Raw genomic sequence first — 22,821 nt, 5'->3', positions numbered from 1 at the left:
ATAATATGGACTCAATAGAGTTTGGAGAACTTGCACTTATTCTCATAAAAGATCAAGTTGTTCATTTTCTGCTGAGAATGTATGTAGCAGAGTTAATTCCTGCATACCATTTGTATGAATTGAAAAATCAGACTGAAATAATGCATTGTGTGAAAATCAATGACCTGGCAGATTTCTATCCTTTAACATCCTATATGATGAATGAAAAAAGGGTAATTCCATTAAAGCACAGTGTGATGTCACACTGAACATAATTGTTGATCTGTATTTTCTCAATTTTGGGTTTATTTACGTGAATTATTATTATTAATATTATTATTTTAATAATTATTAAATTATAATTTTTTCAGAAATGGGTGATTCAGAGGTAAACATTTCAAACATCAGCAATGCCATTGATACTGTATTACCTGACCTCCCAATCGCAACTAAAAAATCTCTTGAGGAGACCATAAAGTCACTTGGAGTGGAGACCCCAGAAGATTTCAGATTTCTCAAGGAATCAGATCTGGCAGCTGTACTGAGGCCCATTCAAGCCAGGAAATTTATTTCTGTTCTAAAGGAGACCAGTAAGTCCATGTTTTTGTTTCCGTTACAAAAAGTTTAATTTCAAAATGAACATTATCTTATTTACTTACTCTCAGATTGTTCCAAATGTGTATACATTTCTTTGTTCTGCTAAACACAAAGGAAGATATTTAGAAGAATGTCAGTAACCAAGCAGATATCGTCCCCCATTTACTGCCATAGGAGGAAAAAATACTGTTAGAGTCAATGGGGGACGATATATGTTTGGTTACCGACATTCTTCTAAATATCTTCCTTTGTGTTTAGCAGAACAAAGAAATGTATACACGTTTGGAACAATCTTAGGGTGAGTAAAGGATGACAGAATTGTAATTTCTGGGTGAACTATCCTTTTAATGGTCAGACATATTTATTACTTTTGTTATTAAAAGTAGCAATAACTTTATTACTTTTTGTTATTTGTTCTATTTAATACAATGTATTTACTGTTTATTTTAACAGTGAGGCAAAAAAAATTACAGTTAAAGTAACTGTTCAACTGTAAAAACAAAAAGTTTGTAATTTAGTTAATATCTTGTCATTCTAAATGAACACCTGGTTTGGAATAACAATAGGGCAATAAATGGTTATGTTTTTTATTTTGGTTGAACTATTCCTGGTCTAACTAAGTACGTACTTATGACTTTTTTACAGCAGAAATTTCTGAAACCCCATAGCAACCAGTCTGTTCATCTCCAGGATCTTTTCTGTCCCAGAGTTCTTCATACTCATCTCCCAGCACCTCCCCTTCTAGTGTGAACTGGGTTGACAGCTTTGAAGTCCCATGGAATAAGTTTCCTGAGGAATTAATGCAGGCACTTGAGAGACAGAAAAGGCCAAGTCCTCGGTTGCGTAGGGAAATGGTGAGGATTGTTGTTGCAGAAATGATGAAAGTCTGTGCTTGTCCAAGTAGGAAGAATTTAACGGAGGTCGCCAAAAGGATGGTTGCCAAATATCCTAAGTCTTTGCAAGATGTGATTGAAGAGAGTGTGATTGGTCCTGGATACTACTCTTTGGTCAAACAATTTCAAGCCAGGGTTGAAAATGCAAGACGGAGCAGCACACCAAAAATAAAGACGCGCATTCATGATACAGAGGAATGTGACACTGAGGAAGTCCCACCTGAAAAAAGGGCTGCAGTCCAAGATACATATGGCTGCACCAATTGGGAAGTTAGATTTATGCCCCTCAGTGAAACTGCTGAGAGTCTGCAGTTGAAAAAAGAGAAGATGAGGAGTCTGTCACAAACAACTGACTGGAATGAAGAGGAAGTGAAGGTCCTCATGAAATCTACATACTACAGTCAACGAAAAGATATCAACAAAGGAACGGACATGAAAACCCTCACTGAGGAGTGGCCATTTTTGTTTCAGGAAATCTATAAAGATCTCACAGGGATACCACTTAAAGAGACCTTCCTGAACAGCATCGACCGAAAAGGAAGCAGGCTGTTGAACTTCATGAAGAATGTTTGTGCAACCAAGAACAATCGTGTCTTACAGACTGTCACAAAACTTCAAGTTTTGAGAGGACAGACAAATGGTTGCTCAGAGGATGTAAAAGACATGATTCTTCTACTTCTCTCCTATTTTGATGAGAAAGAGGAGCTCCTCCTTCATTATGTAGAAGAGACAAGCCTTGCAAAGGATGTTGAGTTGGAAAATCTGCCTGTGACGCCTTGCATTATTGTGTGTGGTAAGTTTAAATTCTCTTCATATACAGTAGCACCCTCAAAGCTTGAATGCTTAAATGTTTATCTATAAAGTTGAGTTGATATATTTTACATACTACTTGCAGTGTATGTTTTTAATTAGTACTGCCCAGATCAAACTGCACTACATAATAGAGGTTTTACATATATTCTACAACACAGACTAATAACTTGGTTTACAAAAATAATCCAGTTTAAAAGTTTAGATACCCTAGATGCTTAATATGTATGATCATTTCTGTGTTTTGTGATTATTGTTCACAAGTGTCTCGTTTATTCTGAGACAAAATTTCTGAAAATTCACACAAAATTCAAGCATTTTGAAATGTTCTGCATATTTTGCCTTAAAATAATGTGGACATTTGAGAATGGTAATAGTTTTGAATGTCCTTATAATTGTCCTTAACTATTAACCATTTGGGGTATCTAAACATTTGAACTAGGTTATTTTAGTAAATTGAGTTAGTAATCTGTTGTAGAATGTGTAAAAATCTACTATGTGAAATAGTTTAGGAGGGCAGTACTAGATAAACTGCAATTTGTATGATAATCATAAAACACAATTACCCTGCTACATGTACATAACTTCATTTCATTGAAATGTATCCACAGGACCCTCCTGCTATGCTGCTGTTCGATTCATGCTCAGTGTGGACCGCCAGATTGCGAATGATGACATCACTACATTCATCACCGCTGTCTGCCTAACGTTTGGCAGTTATTACTGTTTCAACATTCACTACCCATCTGAACTGGCGTCAGTGCTTGAATTTTTGCAAAGGTATGTAAAGACACCTAAGAGGGGAGGTTCACTTTACATGTGGCTTCATTTTCAGATTTTCAATGTTGTTTTCTTTTCAAGGTGTTTTTTCGTCATCAATCCCGAAAAGGGCACAAAGGTTAAGGAAAAGAAGAACAAAAAGCGAGTCCCAGTGAACCCAAGAGTCTTCACCTTAATCTCTGACCTTTCTGATCATGAGTGGCGAGAGACTTTGTAAAGGTGGCCTGCAAATGGTTTCCAAGTTTAAACTATTAAAGGACAATTCCGGCGCAAAATGAACCTAGGGTGTAATATCACATTGGTACCGATTTGACCGTTCTCTGGGATTTGTTTTCATGATAATCGAATGTAAAGAGTTTTATCTCTAAAAACTGTTTAGCTTATAACGCTAGTATATGGGGCATCGTGTAAGTACAAATAAATCGCTAGTTAATACCACTAACAAGACTCAAAATAGCCTCACACTAACACTGTAGCAGAATGAGGGTCCCTACATGCAAACCCAAGCATTGAGAACTTTGTAAGTGTACAGACAGTATTGTGAAAACAGCCTCAATCAGTCGAACCGCTCACTTAGCATGGCGTTCGTGGTTCGACTGTTTTCCAAAGATGGCTCCTGCCTTCTTTATAAAATATCTTCTTATTAAACTGTCTGTACACTTATAAAGTTCTCAATGCTTGGGTTTGCATGTAGGGACCCTCATTCTGCTACAGTGTTAGTGTGGGGCTATTTTGAGTCTTGTTAGTGGTATTAACTAGCGATTTATTTGTACTTACACGATGCCCCATATACTAGCATTATAAGCTAAACAGTTTTTAGAGATAAAACCCTTTACATTCGATTATCATGAAAACAAATCCCAGAGAACGGTCAAATCGGTACCAATGTGATATTACACCCTAGGTTCATTTTGCGCCGGAATTGTCCTTTAACATTGAAATGTATACTATGCACTTGTTGTGCCTTGTTCTGCTTTAGTAGTTATTGTAAATGTTTAACTTAACCTTTACCTATCTTCCCAAGCTCAGTTTAAAGTGGCAGTTATGTAGCAGAAATGTTTTAAACTGAGTTTTAAATGAGTAGTCTTGACTGAGTGATCCTAAGACTGATCTTAAGCCATTTTATACTTCTGTTAAGAAGACGTGACAAGAACCTAAAAAACTGTTATGTTGTTTTAAATGCCTGACAGTCTTTATTAAAAAATACTTGGGACCACACTGATCTTTAAGTCTTAAATAGATTTTGATGGGTTTTGTGATTTGATTTAGGTTTGTATATTCATCAATTAGTATAAAAGTTTCTTACGGGTAAAATCTGAATGTTTAGCAATGTAAACTGTCCTTTGAAAATCAAATTACCAATGTTTGTAGCACAGCATTCTTCCACCTCAGAAATATTGCTGAATTAAGGCACATGCTCTCTGTTGCTGATGCAGAAAAACTAATTCATGCGCTCATGACCTAAAGACTAGATTGTTGTAATGCATTACTGGGAGGATATCCAGCAAGATTAATAAATAAACTTCAATTGGTTCAAAATGCAGCAGCCAGAGTGCTGATGAGAACCAAGAAATATGATCATATTAGCTCCATTTTATCATCGTTACATTGGCTACCTGTTAAATTCTGTATTGATTTTAAAATTCTGTAACTACATACAAAGCTTTGAATGGTCTCCGCAGTACTTAAGTGATCTTCTACCACACTATATTCCATCACGTTCATTAAGATAACAAAATTCTGGCCTGTTAATAGTTCCTAGAATATCAAAATCCACAAAAGGAGGAAGATCCTTTTCATATTTGGCTCCTAAACTATGGAATAGTCTCCCAAACACTGTTCGGGACTCAGACACACTCTCTCAGTTTAAATCTAGACTAAAGACTCTATTTAGCCAGGCATACACCTAATTTATCCTCCAACCCACAATTAGTCTGCTTTAGTTGGGTCTGCCGGAACCAGAAACATTGATCATGATCTGTAACTCTGCAATAAATTTAATGGCATCTACGCTAATATTATTTTATTTGTTTCCCTGTCTCAACCTCGGGACTCCTATCCTGAGGTCACCAGAACCGGCTGGATCCAGCTCCACTCCTGCTTCATGTTGGACTCCATTGCTTCATGTTGCTGAATGATGATGACTAAATGCAGCCGCTGCCAGCCAAACATCACTTCAGTCTATTATGATGGACTTCAGAGGATGAACTGATGCCAACTCCAACCATAAAACATGGGATACTTCATATGACATTGTCTGAACCTTGGATTTAGGATGGACCACACCAAACCTCAACGAAATTACCGGCCAGGTTGAACTGTGATGCACCTCACTGATCTCTGCCTGCATCACCTCGGTCTAATGATGGACTATGATCTTGAAATGGAATGCATAGACTAACTATTGCCAACAAAAACCTTCATCAGTCAATTAACAAGGACAATTGCATCTATGCAGTTAGTCCAGGATGAACGTCAAAGACATGAATCATTAATCTTACGGTTCAAACAAAATCTATGTTTAAACACTGTCCCTTAACACTTACTTAGTTTAATAATTTTAAAGCATGACTTTAACTATACATAAGTAATATTTACTTTATATTCATAATGTTAGTCAGAGGGGAACTGGCCCCCACAGTGAGTCTGGTTTAGGGTTAGGGTGGGGTTAGTCAGAGGGGAACTGGCCCCACAGTGAGTCTGGTTTAGGGTTAGGGTGGGGTTAGCCAGAGGGGAACTGGTCCCCACAGTGAGTCTGGTTTAGGGTTAAGGTGGGTTTAGTCAGAGGGAACTGGCCCCCACAGTGAGTCTGGTTTAGGGTTAGGGTGGGGTTAGTCAGAGGGAACTGGCCCCCACAGTGAGTCTGGTTTAGGGTTAGGGTGGGGTTAGCCAGAGGGGAACTGGCCCCCACAGTGAGTCTGGTTTAGGGTTAGGGTGGGATTAGTCAGAGGGGAACTGGCCCCCACAGTGAGTCTGGTTTAGGGTTAGGGTGGGGTTAGTGAGTGGGGAACTGGCCCCCACAGTGAGTCTGGTTTAGGGTTAGGGTTGGGTTAGTGAGAGGGGAACTGGCCCCACAGTGAGTCTGGTTTAGGGTTAGGGTGGGGTTAATCAGAGGGGAACTGGCCCCACAGTGAGTCTGGTTTAGGGTTAGGGTGGGTTTAGTCAGAGGGGAACTGGCCCCCACAGTGAGTCTGGTTTAGGGTTAGGGTGGGGTTAGTGAGAGGGGAACTGGCCCCCACAGTGAGTCTGGTTTAGGGTTAGGGTGGGGTTAGCCAGAGGGGAACTGGCCCCCACAGTGAGTCTGGTTTAGGGTTAGGGTGGGGTTAGCTAGAGGAGAACTGGCCCCCACAGTGAGTCTGGTTTAGGGTTAGGGTGGGTTTAGCCAGAGGGGAACTGACCCCCACAGTGAGTCTGGTTTAGGGTTAGGGTGGGGTTAGTGAGAGGGGAACTGGCCCCCACAGTGAGTCTGGTTTAGGGTGGGGTTAGCCAGAGGGGAACTGGCCCCCACAGTGAGTCTGGTTTAGGGTTAAGGTGGGGTTAGCCAGAGGGGAACTGGCCCCCACAGTGAGTCTGGTTTAGGGTTAGGGTGGGGTTAGTGAGAGGGGAACTGGCCCCCACAGTGAGTCTGGTTTAGGGTAAGGGTGGGATTAGTCAGAGGGGAACTGGCCCCCACAGTGAGTCTGGTTTAGGGTTAGGGTGGGGTTAGTCAGAGGGGAACTGGCCCCCACAGTGAGTCTGGTTTAGTGTTATGGTGGAGTTAGTCAGAGGGGAACTGGCCCCCACAGTGAGTCTGGTTTAGGGTTAGGGTGGGGTTAGTCAGAGGGGAACTGGCCCCACAGAGAGTCTGGTTTAGGGTTAGGGTGGGGTTAGTCAGAGGGGAACTGGTCCCCACAGTGAGTCTGGTTTAGGGTTAGGGTGGGGTTAGTCAGAGGGGAACTGGCCCCCACAGTGAGTCTGGTTTAGGGTTAGGGTGGGGTTAGTCAGAGGGGAACTGGCCCCCACAGTGAGTCTGGATTAGGGTTAGGGAGGGGTTAGTCAGAGGGGAACTGGTCCCCACAGTGAGTCTGGATTAGGGTTAGGGTGGGGTTAGCCAGAGGGGAACTGGTCCCCACAGTGAGTCTGGATTAGGGTTAGGGTGGGTTAGTCAGAGGGGAACTGGTCCCCACAGTGAGTCTGGATTAGGTTTAGGGTGGGGATAGTCAGAGGGGAACTGGTCCCCACAGTGAGTCTGGATTAGGGTTAGGGTGGGGTTAGTCAGAGGGGAACTGGCCCCCACAGTGAGTCTGGTTTTTCCCAAGATAATTTTTCTCCATTAATCAACATCTTCTGGAGTTTTGTGTTCCTTCAGTTGCTTTCAGCTGCTCACTGGGGTTATTAATACAATTATTATTTACTTATTTAGTTATTTTACACAAATTAGAATCATATTTAATCAAACTACACAATGATCACTCAAAGACTTTATAGATATTACAGTTACATTTTTTGTTTATGCATCATTTTCTGTAAAGCTGCTTTGAAACGATGTGTGTTGTGAAAAGTGCTATACAAATAAAAATTACTTGACACAAATGGGGGGGGGGGTTGGTTCGCACTTGGATCATTTAATTGCATTACATTATAAAATATCAAAACAAATATGTATTTGACAGAAAGAAGCACAAGCACCCTGACAAAATAATAGTTTTGCAATGCTAAAACTGTCAGGATATAAACAAGGAGGCAGAGGTAAGTGAATCCAAACACAGCTTTATTTTAGGTGGCAAGAGTGTTAGGTGAGTAATTTGGCAGTTCAGGTGTAGATACGGTGAAGATCACTCGGTGCCGGACAGGCAACAGGTAAGCACAACCACTTCGGGAATGTGGGAAATCAAGTAGTCACAGTACAGTGATACAAATCCTCTCTTTTTTGAAGCAGATACTTGAAAACGGGTTCAGAAGACTCACTGGCGAATTGGAGGGATACAGGGGCACTGGCGATAGGAAATGTAAACAGGAGTCCTGGAGACAACAGAATGAGGACACAGAAGTTAGAGGTATTCAGGTGAGTTAACGTTACTTTTCAGCAATCGGGATGCTTCAGGGATTCAGAAGATCATGGTGAGAGTCTGTTCCTGTTGGAGGCTTGACGCTGAACTGGGGTTATGGTGAGTGATTTATAGTACGTGTTGATGAGGTTGTTAATAGTGAACAGGTGTGTTAGATTAGTAATCCGGGGAGAGTGATCGTTGAGTGGAGGGTGGAATCAAGCCTGGTTGATCTCTCACAGTACCCCCCCCTCCAGAGTCCGCGCCAGCGGACCTTGGACCCCGACGTCGTGGGGGCCTACCTCAAGGTCGTGGTGCTGGTCTCCCAGGATGCTGAGCATGAAACTCGGTGAGTAGATTGGGGTCGAGGATATCATTACGGGGTACCCAACATCTCTCCTGTCCGTAATCTTCCCAATCCACCAGGTATTCGAGTCGGCCACCTCGACGCCGGGAGTCCAATATCTCCCTTACCGTGTAGATGGGCCCGGTTTCAATGGGCGGTATTGGGGGGTTATCCTCAGGGACAGGATCTGCAGAGGAAGCAGGTACAGGTGAGTGATGGGGTTTCAGGAGGGAGACGTGAAATGTGGGGTGGATGCGGTACTGAGCAGGCAGGCGAAGTTGGTAGGTGACTGGGTTGACTTGTCTTTCGACGGGGAATGGACCAATGTATTTTGGGCTCAGCTTACGACAGGGTTGTTTTAGACGGATATCCCGTGTGGAAAGCCATACTAGTTGCCCGGGTTGGTAATTGGGAGCCTGACGGCAACGGGTATCTGCAAAGTGCTGCTGGCGATTAATAGCTTGCTGAAGATGATGGTGTGCCTGATTCCATACTCTCTCACTGTCTTGGAACCATGTGTTGACCGCGGGTACCTCGGAGGGCTCACCAGACCAGGGGAATAGTGGTGGCTGGTAACCCAGAACACACTGGAAAGGGGTTAGGTTCGTGGACGCCTGCCGGAGGGAGTTTTGGGCATACTCCGCCCAGATCAAATATTGATTCCAGGTGTGCTGGTTGGAATGGCAGAGTGTACGGAGGAAACGGCTGACATCCTGGATCTTTCGTTCAGTTTGGCCATTAGACTGTGGGTGATAGCCTGATGTTAGGCTTACCGTTACGTTCAATAGGGTAAAGAAAGCTCGCCACACCCTGGAGATAAACTGGGGCCCCCTGTCGGACACGATATCTTCTGGAATGCCGAAATTACGAAAGACATGCTCCATAAGTAATTCTGCAGTGTTAAAGGCTGTGGGCAGTTTCTTTAGGGGGATTAACTTGCAGGCTTTAGAGAATCGATCTATGGCCACAAGGATGCAGGTATGGCCATCAGAGGCAGGAAGGTCTGTGACGTAATATACCCCAATATGGGACCAGGGCCGGTGTGGGATGGGCAGTGGTAGCAATTTTCCAGTAGGTAGATGACGAGGAACTTTTGTCATGGCGCAGAGAGCGCATCCCTGAATAAATGTCGTAATGTCCCTTTGCATATTTGGCCACCAGTATTTGTGTTGGAGAGTCGAGTGAGTCTTACTGATACCTGGGTGGCCTGTTCCCACAGACGAATGGGCAGAGGAGATGGGAGATGTGCAGAAATCTTCGGGCACATAGACCTTTCCAACGGGACATTCTGGGGGACTAGGGACGTGTTGTGACATTTCGAGGAGTTGTTCGTCGAGATCCCACTGGATGGGGTGAACAAATAATTTTTCAGGCAGGATGGCTTCGGGCTCTTCCTGGGGTGCTTCGGGGCATGGAGACGCAACAAGGAGTCCGCTCGAATGTTCTTTGAGCCTGGACGATAAGATATGTGGAAGTGAAACCGAGTAAAGAACAGGGCCCATCTGGCTTGACGGGGGTTGGGTCTTTTGGCTTCCTTCAAATACTGAAGATTCTTGTGGTCAGTAAGGACGATGAACGGGTGCTTGGCCCCCTCCAACCAGTGTCTCCACTCCTCTAGGGCGAGCTTAACGGCCAGGAGTTCTCGGTTGCCGATGTCATAATTGCTCTCCGCGGTGGATAGCTTACGTGAGAAGAATGCACAGGGCATGGGTTTGGAAGCGTGTTCTGAGCACTGTGAGAGGATTGCTCCTACCCCGGTATCAGAGGCATCTACCTCGACGAGGAAAACCCTCTCAGGATCTGGGTGACGGAGCAGAGACGCACTGGTGAATGCAATCTTGAGAGACTGAAAGGCGTGTTCGGCATCAGGGTTCCAAGAAAGGGTCTTTGGTTTTCCCTTCAGGAGGGAGGTTAGAGGAGCTGTTAACATACTATAATTATTAATGAACCATCGATAGAAATTTGAGAAACCCAGGAATCTTTGCAGTTCCTTTACCGACTGCGGAGTGGGCCAGGAGGTGATGACCCTGGTCTTGTGGTCATCCATCTCAACTCCTCGTTCACTAAGGTGATAACCCAGGAATTCGACAGTGGTCTGATGGAACAGGCACTTTTCTGCCTTCAAGAACAGAGAGAAATCTCGGAGCCGTTGGAGCACTAGGGAGACGTGACGTTGGTGTTCAACTGGGTCTTTCGAGTAGATTAGAATGTCGTCGATGTAGACTAACACAAAGTGGTTCAGGAAGTCTCGGAGAACTTCATCCATAAAACTTTGAAAAATGGAGGGGGCGTTTATCAGGCCATACGGCATCACGAGGTATTCGTAGTGCCCTGTGGGGGTAATGAATGCTGTCTTCCACTCATCCCCATCTTGTATCCTAATCAGGTTGTATGCACTTCTTAGGTCGAGTTTAGTGAATATCTTGGCTTCTCGAAGTTGTTTGAGGGCGGATGGGACAAGAGGGAGTGGGTAACTAAATTTGACTGTGATCTTATTGAGCTTTCTGTAATCTATGCATGGCCTTAACCCTCCATCTTTCTTGGGGACAAAGAAGAAACTGGCGGCAGCAGGCGAGGTGGATGGTCTGATATACCCCTGGTGTAGGGCTTCCTCGATGTACTTCTGCATAGCTGTTTGTTCAGGAATGGACAAGGCATATACCCGACCCCTGGGAATGGGTTCCCCTGGAGTCAAGTCAATGGCACAGTCCCATCGTCGGTGTGGAGGCAACCTGGAAGCTGCCACCGGATTGAACACATCCGCAAACGAAGAGTACACTGGAGGAAAGGTCACTGACAGGTTTTCTGTCGGGCTTTCGACGGAAGTTGAACTCACTGAAACCGACTCTGGGGCCTTGATGAATGGGGATACGGGGGATGCAATGTTAGTCGAAAGGCAGTTGCAACCCCAATTCAGAATCTTGCCAGATCTCCAATTAATGGTAGGTTGATGGCGGATGAGCCATGGACGCCCAAGGATTAAGTCAGTTTGGCTATTCTCAAGAATGAGCTGTTCAAATGACTCTTGATGAGTGTTCTCAACACATAATGTAATGGGGTTTATGTGAGATGTTACGTACCCCTTGTTGATGACTTCACCAGTCACGGCATGGATGGAGTATGGTTTGGCTGTGTTGGATCTCTGAAGTTTGAGTTTCTTGCAGAGACTTCCTGATATGAAATCGCCGGCCGACCTGGAGTCCACAATGGCCATGACTGAAGTATGAAAATTTGGAGATTTCAGGGTTACTGATATAGTTAACGGTGTTGAGACTACAGGGTGGTGAAGAACTGAACTTACGAGTCGATGAGGGGGGGCGTGATGGGCATGCACGGAGGAAATAACCCTCAGTCCCACAGTATAGGCATAATCTTAATTCTCGGCGGCGATTGCGTTCGGCTTGAGACAGTCGTTGGGTGTCCACTTGCATCTTTTCCAACCTTGGCTCTGAGTAGAATTCAGGTGGAGCTTGATGAAGTACGGGGGCTGGTTGTTGGATCTCTAGATAGCAGTTCTGAGATCTTTGATGAACTCGGAGAGTCTGCTGCATAAACTTTTCAAGTCCTAGAGAGTCATCGTAAATGGCAAGCTGGAGACGAAGCGTGGGGTTCAGTCCTCTTCGAAAAACAGCAAGAAGAGCCTTTTCGTCCCACCCACTTGCTGATGCTAGAGTTTGGAATTCCAGAGAGTAATCAGAGACGGATACTTTACCTTGACGTAACCGTAACAGCTGCTCGCTGACAGACGAATCTTCTGCCGGGTTGTTGTTCAAGGGCGAGTGAGCATTGCAGCAAGAAACCGTTGCAATCCTCCGCCCGACCTGAGAAGGGCGCTGGTCGGGAGACTGAGTTGGCGACGTACACCAGAGAAGAAGCGGGGTTTGCGGAAGTGCCATCTTCGGGTTGTGTAGGATCCATGACAGTGTAGGTCAAGCCTTCTGTCAGGATATAAACAAGGAGGCAGAGGTAAGTGAATCCAAACACAGCTTTATTTTAGGTGGCAAGAGTGTTAGGTGAGTAATTTGGCAGTTCAGGTGCAGATACGGTGAAGATCACTCGGTGCCGGACAGGCAACAGGTAAGCACAACCTCTTCGGGAATGTGGGAAATCAAGTAGTCACAGTACAGTGATACAAATCCTCTCTTTTTAGAAGCAGATACTTGAAAACGGGTTCAGAAGACTCACTGGCGAATCGGAGGGATACAGGGGCACTGGCGATAGGAAATGTAAACAGGAGTCCTGGAGACAACAGAATGAGGACACAGAAGTTAGAGGTATTCAGGTGAGTTAACGTTACTTTTCAGCAATCGGGATGCTTCAGGGATTCAGAAGATCACGGTGAGAGTCTGTTCCTGTTGGAGGCTTGACGCTGAACTGGGGTTATGGTGAGTGATTTATAGTACGTGTTGATGAGGTTGTTAATAGTGAACAGGTGTGTTAGATTAGTAATCCGGGGAGAGTGATCGTTGAGTGGAGGGTGGAATCAAGCCTGGTTGATCTCTCACAAAAACAGAGATTTAATGTTTAAAATAATGTTTAAAACTCCACCTGTGGTTCATACATCCATTCAAAATCACCAACATACCAGTTCATTCAGAGTCATTGAGCAAAAATTAGTCAGAAAAGTTCACTTTAGTTCAGAGAAATTATCTGCAGGATTTGAGACACTTGATCTGATGCAACACATTATTGTATATTCATCTGTCTGTCTGTCTGTCTGTCTGTCTGTCTGTCTGTCTGACTCTGGACAGAGTGAATCTGCAGTCTCTCTCTGTAGGCCAGTCAGATTAACTGTTCCAGCACTATAGATTCCAATCAACACTTTTGTGTACATAAATGTGTGTGTGTGTGTGTGTGTGTGTGTGTGTGTATTGTCCCTATAATTAAGAGATTAGTTCAACCATGGCCATCTGGCTCAATAAGACTGACAGTACATCCTACAGCTGTGAACACTTTCTCTGTATGTGTGTGTGTGTGTCTCTCTCTCTCTCTCTCTCTCAAATACAAATTAATTTGACTTCTTAATTAGCTTTACCTTCAGAAAGACACTTAAACAACCATTTAATTAGTCCAGACTTCATTACTTTATTTTTCGGCTGCAAACACAATCCATAATGTGCTTAAGTAACATATTTCACTCCTCATAACCCTTCCAGACATTTACATTTATTCATTTAGCAGAATCTTTTATCCAAAGTGAATTACAAATGAGCAAAAACACAAGTGAGTTTTCCTAGAGAGACATGAGAAGTGTAGAAAAACAAAGTTTTGCAACTGGTACTGTCACTCACTCGATGTTGTGTCAATGTAGTGACTCTAGAGGTCACTCTCGGGAGCCCTAAACACCTCCAATCTTTTAGAAAAGGCCAATGAGAATTGGCGAGTGGAATTTGCATGCCACTCCCCCAGACATACGGGTATAAAAGGAGTGGAATGCGGCCACTCATTCAGATGTTTTCATCAGAGCCGAGCGGTTGAGTGTCAGCAAGTTGAATCCCACTGCCGGCCCATTCACCACTAAACGAAGAAGCGTATACTGTTGGATATACGGCGCATTTCCAGCAGCTTTCTCTCCTTCTGCACGATCAGTTGACAGCGCTAAGAGAGTATATATTCGTGACAAGAGAGTATATTTTCATTATTAGAGCAAAATATGAACGTCTTTTAAAAGATGCCTTTTTGTCTTTGTGTAGTTCCTGGATGCGGTCGTTATCTCTCCTCCTCCGACGACGCCACCAGCAGCTTCACGTGTCTGAGCAGCGATCACGTTGAGGCAGCATTCGTGGATGGTTCATGTTCTCATTGCGAGAACATGACCATGGCAACGTTGTGGTCGCGGCATCCTCCTTCCACGGGAAAGATGCTCCAGCCACCCCCCACGCCGCACCTTCTACCTACGGGTACGAGGTTCTGGTGCTTAAGGCGTTTTGGAGATTTCATTAGGCGTGGTCTCACCAGGTGAACCCCCGTGGACCTCCCATTCCCCAGCACTCTCGTTTGCCCCCATCGAGCTCCGAGATGAGACCAGCTTGCCTCACGGCCAGCTTAACGTCTCTTTCGGAGAGCTTAACGTCTCTATCGGAGAGTGCGCTGGCGATGTCGCACACCGAGGACTGGGCTGCCACCTTCAGGTCTGCCCGCCAATCTGAGACAGACACAGATCAGGTTCCTCAGAGGTGCCCGGAGGCTGAATGGAGTGGTGGTGGTGTAGTGGGCTAAAGCACTAAACTGGTAATCAGAAGGTCGCTGGTTCGATCCCCACAACCACCACCATTGTTTCCTTGAGCAAGGCACTTAACTCCAGGTTGTTCCGGGGGGATTGTCCCTGTAATAAGTGCACTGTAAGTCACTTTGGATAAAAGGCTCTGGTAAGAAGACATTAGAAGACATGAAATAAGACTTTATTCCATCAAATGTAAAAAAAAAAAACATGTGTGGGTCATTTCGCTTCATTTTAATATAAATGTTTTATATTTTATGTTGTTATATCTGTGCAATACAGTTCTACTCATTAACATAATAAATGCATTCCTATATGTACTGTACATTATCACAGAGAATAAATGGGTGAGTTCTTGTGTCTTTCAGAGGCTTTATATGGAGTTATGATGAAAATAAGATGCATTTCAAACTGTTCTGAGACCAGTGCAGACAGACAGCACACTGGAGGTTAAGTCATGCACTAAATAGGGAGCAAGGGAGCACCCTATAGCTCTCCTATAACTGTTCTGAGACCAGTGCAGACAGACAGCACACTGGAGGTTAAGTCATGCACTAAATAGGGAGCAAGGGAGCACCCTATAGCTCTCCTATAACTGTTCTGAGACCAGTGCAGACAGACAGCACACTGGAGGTTAAGTCATGCACTAAATAGGGAGCAAGGGAGCATCCTATAGCTCTCCTATAACTGTTCTGAGACCAGTGCAGACAGACAGCACACTGGAGGTTAAGTCATGCACTAAATAGGGAGCAAGGGAGCATCCTATAGCTCTCCTATAACTGTTCTGAGACCAGTGCAGACAGAGAGCACACTGGAGGTTAAGTCATGCACTAAATAGGGAGCAAGGGAGAATCCTATAGCTCTCTATAACTGTTCTGAGACCAGTGCAGACAGACAGCACACTGGAGGTTAAGTCATGCACTAAATAGGGAGCAAGGGAGCATCCTATAGCTCTCCTATAACTGTTCTGAGACCAGTGCAGACAGACAGCACACTGGAGGTTAAGTCATGCACTAAATAGGGAGCAAGGGAGAATCCTATAGCTCTCTATAACTGTTCTGAGACCAGTGCAGACAGACAGCACACTGGAGGTTAAGTCATACACTAAATAGGGAGCAAGGGAGCATCCTATAGCTCTCCTATAACTGTTCTGAGACCAGTGCAGACAGACAGCACACTGGAGGTTATGTCATGCACTAAATAGGGAGCAAGGGTGCATCCTATAGCTCTCCTATAACTGTTCTGAGATCAGTGCAGACAGACAGCACACTGGAGGTTAAGTCATACACTAAATAGGGAGCATCCTATATCTCTCCTATAACTGTTCTGAGATCAGTGCAGACAGACAGCACACTGGAGGTTAAGTCATGCACTAAATAGGGAGCAAGGGAGAATCCTATAGCTCTCTATAACTGTTCTGAGACCAGTGCAGACAGACAGCACACTGGAGGTTATGTCATGCACTAAATAGGGAGCAAGGGTGCATCCTATAGCTCTCCTATAACTGTTCTGAGATCAGTGCAGACAGACAGCACACTGGAGGTTAAGTCATACACTAAATAGGGAGCAAGGGAGCATCCTATAGCTCTCCTATAACTGTTCTGAGACCAGTGCAGACAGACAGCACACTGGAGGTTAAGTCATGCACTAAATAGGGAGCAAGGGAGCATCCTATAGCTCTCTATAACTGTTCTGAGACCAGTGCAGACAGACAGCACACTGGAGGTTAAGTCATGCACTAAATAGGGAGCAAGGGAGCATCCTATAGCTCTCTATAACTGTTCTGAGACCAGGGCAGACAGACAGCACACTGGAGGTTAAGTCATACACTAAATAGGGAGCAAGGGAGCATCCTATAGCTCTCCTATAACTGTTCTGAGACCAGTGCAGACAGACAGCACACTGGAGGTTAAGTCATGCACTAAATAGGGAGCAAGGGAGCATCCTATAGCTCTCTATAACTGTTCTGAGACCAGTGCAGACAGACAGCACACTGGAGGTTAAGTCATGTGTGCATCCTATATCTCTCTATGCAGTTAAGTGTGTTCACTCCTAATATCTGATCAAAAGTTCAGTTTCAGGCTGCAGATGATGTTTGGATCACTCAACATGTTTGTTTAGTTTTTTTGTGCTTCTTTATTAAGTGCTACTGTTTGAAAGGGAAACGGAAAATGCTCATTGCAGTCATGCTCGGGTCTCAGGAGGTTAAAAACGTTTAACGTGTGTGCTTGAAAAAGACAACACGCTGTTCAACACTTGAAACTTAAAGGGTTTTTCCAAACATTCCCATTGTAAATCCTCTTAGAGCTTTCAAGCTACATCTATCAAAACTGCACAGACCTTCAGACTGTTCTGACTCGGGTTTTTTTGACTTTTCCAACAGTTTGGAATTATGGTTTTTGAAAATTGGATGATCAAACCTCCAAAAAATCCCATAGACTTACATTGACAGAATGTTTAAACAGGCCAAAACTATTCAAACTCCTGATTCATAAGAACACAAGTCCGTTCTTTGCATTCTTAGAATTGAGAAACACCCAATCACAAGGCCTTTAATGTGCACTAAACGTGCTGTAAGACATTCTCATGAAATGTATGTAAAAATAATTTCTTCTCCCTGAGAGATATGAAATAAGTGTTGTGAGATATCTCACTGGTCTCTATGACAGCTCGAGACTCTGTAAACAACAAACATAAACATGTCCGCAGTCTCTGACACTTTCTGCCTGTCAATCATTTTGCTCGTTCTCACAGTATTGCAGCTGCAGAGAATTATTGAGACTTAATGACATTATTATGCCATGTAGTTCATAACAGTTGCCAGATGAGGGCGCTGTTTCACTGCTGTTGTTTTTAACAACCGTTTCTGCTCTCAATAAAGCTCATCTGGTATCTTTGGAGTTCAGGGTTTTGGAAAGGGGGGCGTGGACATGAAAAAATCGCTTAGAGTGCCTTTATGTGTTTTGTTTTCTTCCTGTCTGTGTTATAACTTTCAGACAATGATGTTTCAAGTCAACATCAACGTTTGTTTTGACAAACTTTCTATCGATTGTTTCTGAAAATGACAGTATAAAACATTTCTTTATGTTTTACAGTCCACTCATTTCAAACAGTGTTTTATAATATTTCAGATGTTTTTCTTGTTCTGTGAATCGTGAGTCGTGATTTGTCACGCTGGTGAGAATTTCATCAAGATTCACTGTGTTAAAAATAAACAGAGAAACACAAAGTCCAAAAACAGAATGAAAGACAGGAAGTGACCTCATTCATACAAACCCACATACCCCCACTCTCAGATATTTCAAAAGTGTGTGTTCGTGTGTGTGTGTGTGTGTGTGTGTGTCATAGGTCACTGTATAAATGTGTGTGTTGTCGATCTTGTGGTCCATTAAGGCCGTGACAAGCAAAAGCAGATCAGAATAGAAACGAAAGAGCGAGAGAAAAGAATAAAGTACTGAAAGCTTTCTATGAATGAACTCTATAATCACAACACACATGAGACAGACAGACAGACAGGTGAGTGTGAACCCTGTATCTCTGACCCCATCACACACTCGTGAAGGTCAAAGTTCAGCTCCACATGTTCTTTTGTCTGTTTGTTTATTATATTTCTAACAGCACAGAAACTCTTATGAAACATTAGTGCATTAGATTCACTTCAGATGAAAGATTTTAATTCACCTGCAGCTTCTGAAAATGAAAGTGCTTCATTAATTCAGTACTCAAATGTTCATGTTAATGAATGATTAACAGTTAGACAGTGTGTGTGTGTGTGTGTGTTTAAAACTGTGTTTTAAAGTGTTTAATTCATCAGACACAAAACACAAGTACTTTAAAACAACCTGAAACACTTTTCAGTTCATTTACATATTAATCTACATAATTTACTCATAAGCTACAGACAGATGGACAGATATTCTCTCATGACTCAGATCAGAATCTCAGGGTCTTTCTGACCTGTCGCTCTGTTGCTATTGGAAACGCAACACTTTATTCTCCATTTTAAATAAAGACATATGAATGCAGTGACAACCCTGAATAGCACACACACACACACACACACACACACACACACACACACACACACACACACACACACACACACACACAGATAAATATAATAGATGTGGGCAGGTATGAAATAAAAGCACTGGTGTGTGTGTGAGCGGAAGTGGTGGGCTACTGGATGAGAAAGAGAGAGAGAGAGAGAGAGAGAGAGAGAGAGAGAGAGAGAGAGAGAGAAAGAGAAAGAGAGAGAGAGAGAGAGAGAGAGAGAAGTATATTCTTCCCCGCACTATACTATTATGATTAGTGTTAATGCAGCATAATATTGTTAAATATACTATTTTCTCAAAGGCAGTGTGCAGTATATAGTGTGCAGTATATAGTGTGCAGTGTGTAATGCGCAGTATATAGTGTATAGTGTGCAATATATAGTGTGTAATGTGCAGTATATAGTGTATAGTGTGCAATATATAGTGTGTAGTGTGCAGTATATAGTGTATAGTGTGCAATATATAGTGTGTAATGTGCAGTATATAGTGTATAGTGTGCAATATATAGTGTGTAGTGTGCAGTATATAGTGTGCAGTATATAGTGTGCAGTGTGTAATGTGCAGTATATAGTGTATAGTGTGCAATATACAGTGTGTAATGTGCAGTATATAGTGTGTAATGTGCAGTATATAGTGTGTAATGTGCAGTATATAGTGTGCAGTGTGTAATGTGCAGTATATATTGTGTAGTGTGCACTATATAGTGTGCAGTATATAGTGTGCAGTGTGTAATGTGCAGTATATAGTGTGCAATATATAGTGTATAGTGTGCAATATATAGTGTGTAATGTGCAGTATATAGTGTGTAATGTGCAGTATATAGTGTGTAGTGTGCAGTACATAGTGTGCAGTATATAGTGTGTAGTGTGCAGTATATAGTGCGTAGTATGCAGTATATAGTGTGGAGTGCAGTATATAGTGTGTAGTGTGCAGTATATAGTGTGTAGTGTGCAGTATATAGTGTGGAGTGCAGTATATAGTGTGTAGTGTGCAGTTTATAGTGTGTAATGTGCAGTATATAGTGTGCAGTATATAGTGTGTAGTGTGCAGTATATAGTGTGGAGTGCAATAGATAGTGTGTAGTGTGCAGTATATAGTGTGTAATGTGCAGTTTATAGTGTGTAATGTGCAGTTTATAGTGTGTAATGTGCAGTATATGGTGTAGTGTGCAGTATATAGCATGTAACGAGCAGTATATATTTTGTAGTGTGCAGTATATAGTTTGTAATGTGCAGTATATAGTGTGTAATGTGCAGTATATAGTGTGTAATGTGCAGTATATAGCGTGTAATGTGCAGTATATAGCGTGTAGTGTGCAGTATATAGTGTGTAGTGTGCAGTATATAGTGTGTAGTGTGCAGTATATAGTGTGTAGTGTGCAGTATATAGTGTGTAGTGTGCAGTTTATAGTGTGTAGTGTGCAGTATATAGTGTGTAATGTGCAGTTTATAGTGTGTAATGTGCAGTATATAGTGTGTAGTGTGCAGTATATAGTGTGTAATGTGCAGTTTATAGTGTGTAATGTGCAGTATATAGTGTGTAATGTGCAGTATATAGTGTGTAGTGTGCAGTATATAGTGTGTAATGTGCAGTATATAGTGTGTAATGTGCAGTATATAGTGTGTAATGTGCAGTATATAGTGTGTAGTGTGCAGTATATAGTGTGTAGTGTGCAGTTTATAGCGTGTAATGTGCAGTTTATAGTGTGTAATGTGCAGTATATAGTGTGTAATGTGCAGTATATAGTGTGTAGTGTGCAGTATATAGTTTGTAATGTGCAGTTTATAGTGTGTAATGTGCAGTATATAGTGTGTAGTGTGCAGTTTATAGTGTGTAATGTGCAGTATATAGTGTGTAATGTGCAGTTTATAGTGTGTAATGTGCAGTATATAGTGTGTAGTGTGCAGTATATAGCATGTAACGAGCAGTATATATTTTGTAGTGTGCAGTATATAGTTTGTAATGTGCAGTATATAGTGTGTAATGTGCAGTATATAGTGTGTAATGTGCAGTATATAGTGTGTAATGTGCAGTATATAGTGTGTAATGTGCAGTTTATAGTGTGTAATGTGCAGTATATAGTGTGTAGTGTGCAGTATATAGCATGTAACGAGCAGTATATATTTTGTAGTGTGCAGTATATAGTTTGTAATGTGCAGTATATAGTGTGTAATGTGCAGTATATAGTGTGTAGTGTGCAGTATATAGTTTGTAATGTGCAGTTTATAGTGTGTAATGTGCAGTATATAGTGTGTAGTGTGCAGTTTATAGTGTGTAATGTGCAGTATATAGTGTGTAGTGTGCAGTTTATAGTGTGTAATGTGCAGTATATAGTGTGTAATGTGCAGTTTATAGTGTGTAATGTGCAGTATATAGTGTGTAGTGTGCAGTATATAGCATGTAACGAGCAGTATATATTTTGTAGTGTGCAGTATATAGTTTGTAATGTGCAGTATATAGTGTGTAATGTGCAGTATATAGTGTGTAGTGTGCAGTATATAGTTTGTAATGTGCAGTTTATAGTGTGTAATGTGCAGTATATAGTGTGTAGTGTGCAGTTTATAGTGTGTAATGTGCAGTATATAGTGTGTAATGTGCAGTTTATAGTGTGTAATGTGCAGTATATAGTGTGTAGTGTGCAGTATATAGCATGTAACGAGCAGTATATATTTTGTAGTGTGCAGTATATAGTTTGTAATGTGCAGTATATAGCGTGTAATGTGCAGTATATAGTGTGTAATGTGCAGTATATAGTTTGTAATGTGCAGTATATAGCATGTAACGAGCAGTATATATTTTGTAGTGTGCAGTATATAGTTTGTAATGTGCAGTTTATAGTGTGTAGTGTGCAGTTTATAGTGTGTAGTGTGCAGTATATAGTGTGTAATGTGCAGTTTATAGTGTGCAGTATATAGTGTGTAATGTGCAGTATATAGTGTGTAGTGTGCAGTATATAGTGTGTAATGTGCAGTTTATAGTGTGTAGTGTGCAGTATATAGTGTGTAATGTGCAGTTTATAGTGTGCAGTATATAGTGTGTAATGTGCAGTATATAGTGTGTAGTGCAGTATATAGTGTGTAATGTGCAGTATATAGTGTGTAATGTGCAGTATATAGTGTGTAGTGCAGTATATAGTGAAGGGTGAGGGTCAAAATCCCTTGGCTCTTCAGATATATCAATACATACAGATATATATATCCTTTTATATTAATATCTATCTGTATTCTGTTGCTTAACTTCTTTAATAAAGTGATGAATTAACTATATGCATGATCACATAATCAATTCTACTTTCTTATGCATAATTGAAATATACTTTGAATCATATGTGTGTTGAATGTTAGTGAGTTTCTTTTAGGAACATTCCAGAGTCTCTCTGTCCTGCACGTCGGCTGAAGGTCTTTTGGGGGATAAGCTTATTTGTGATGCTCTCCAGCCTCTCAGGGGAGGGGGTCAGGGGGGATGCGTTAAACATGTGTTCCAGATGTATTCTGTGTTTGATCGTTACTTTTCTATGATTAAGTATATGGTTTAAAGTCCTATGCAATACTACCTGAATAGTAGAAGTGTGATTTTCTCTTATTATTTCTTTAGGGAAGAAATGTATGTTATTTCAACCCTCTCCTCTGCCCGAGGAGTGAATATTTTATCTCTCTGTTTTGGTTGAAATGGCCTGATAATGTGTGCTCTGGCTCTCTTGTGCCCAGAGAAGAACTGTTGTTTGTCAGTGTTTTGTGTGTGCGTTTGACCTTCTACCTAGGTTCTGAACCAGGGATGCAGACCAGGCCGACTTGAAGATGCCCCGCGACCATCTGCGAGGTCACTTCAGACGTAAATCTCGGGCGCGGACGACACGTGCGCTGATTAATGTTGATAGGCCATTTAACTATCTATATGTTGTGACTTTATGTTCTTTTAGCCAATCAGGAGTAAAATAATGGAATGTACGTCCTTGTAAATGGTATAATTGATGTAAGATTTTGTGTAAGGGAGGAGTTAGCTTTCGATCTCCTCGTGAGACTTTGCCACTGGCTCTACCAATTTCACTGCAAACTATTCTTCAGTAAATTTTGATTCTTTAATTGAATTTCTCGACTCCTGGTTTTCTTTCTCC

General features: G+C 42.3%; 1 protein-coding gene across 1 annotated transcript; it reads left to right on the top strand.

The window, feature by feature from the left end:
* Nucleotides 1-1,901: 1,901 nt before the first annotated feature.
* LOC127619436 (uncharacterized) lies at nucleotides 1,902-3,276 on the top strand. Its single transcript, XM_052092293.1, has 3 exons — nucleotides 1,902-2,262; nucleotides 2,891-3,059; nucleotides 3,141-3,276. The coding sequence occupies exons 1-3, from the start codon at nucleotides 1,902-1,904 to the stop codon at nucleotides 3,274-3,276; spliced, it is 666 nt and encodes a 221-aa protein (XP_051948253.1).
* The last annotated feature ends 19,545 nt before the right edge of the window (nucleotides 3,277-22,821 follow it).

Source organism: Xyrauchen texanus, chromosome 26, assembly GCF_025860055.1.
Source record: "Xyrauchen texanus isolate HMW12.3.18 chromosome 26, RBS_HiC_50CHRs, whole genome shotgun sequence".
NCBI classification, from domain to species: Eukaryota; Metazoa; Chordata; class Actinopteri; order Cypriniformes; family Catostomidae; genus Xyrauchen; species Xyrauchen texanus.
The sequence above is the reverse complement of the archived record's forward strand: the minus strand, read 5'-3'. Positions and strand labels throughout refer to the sequence as shown.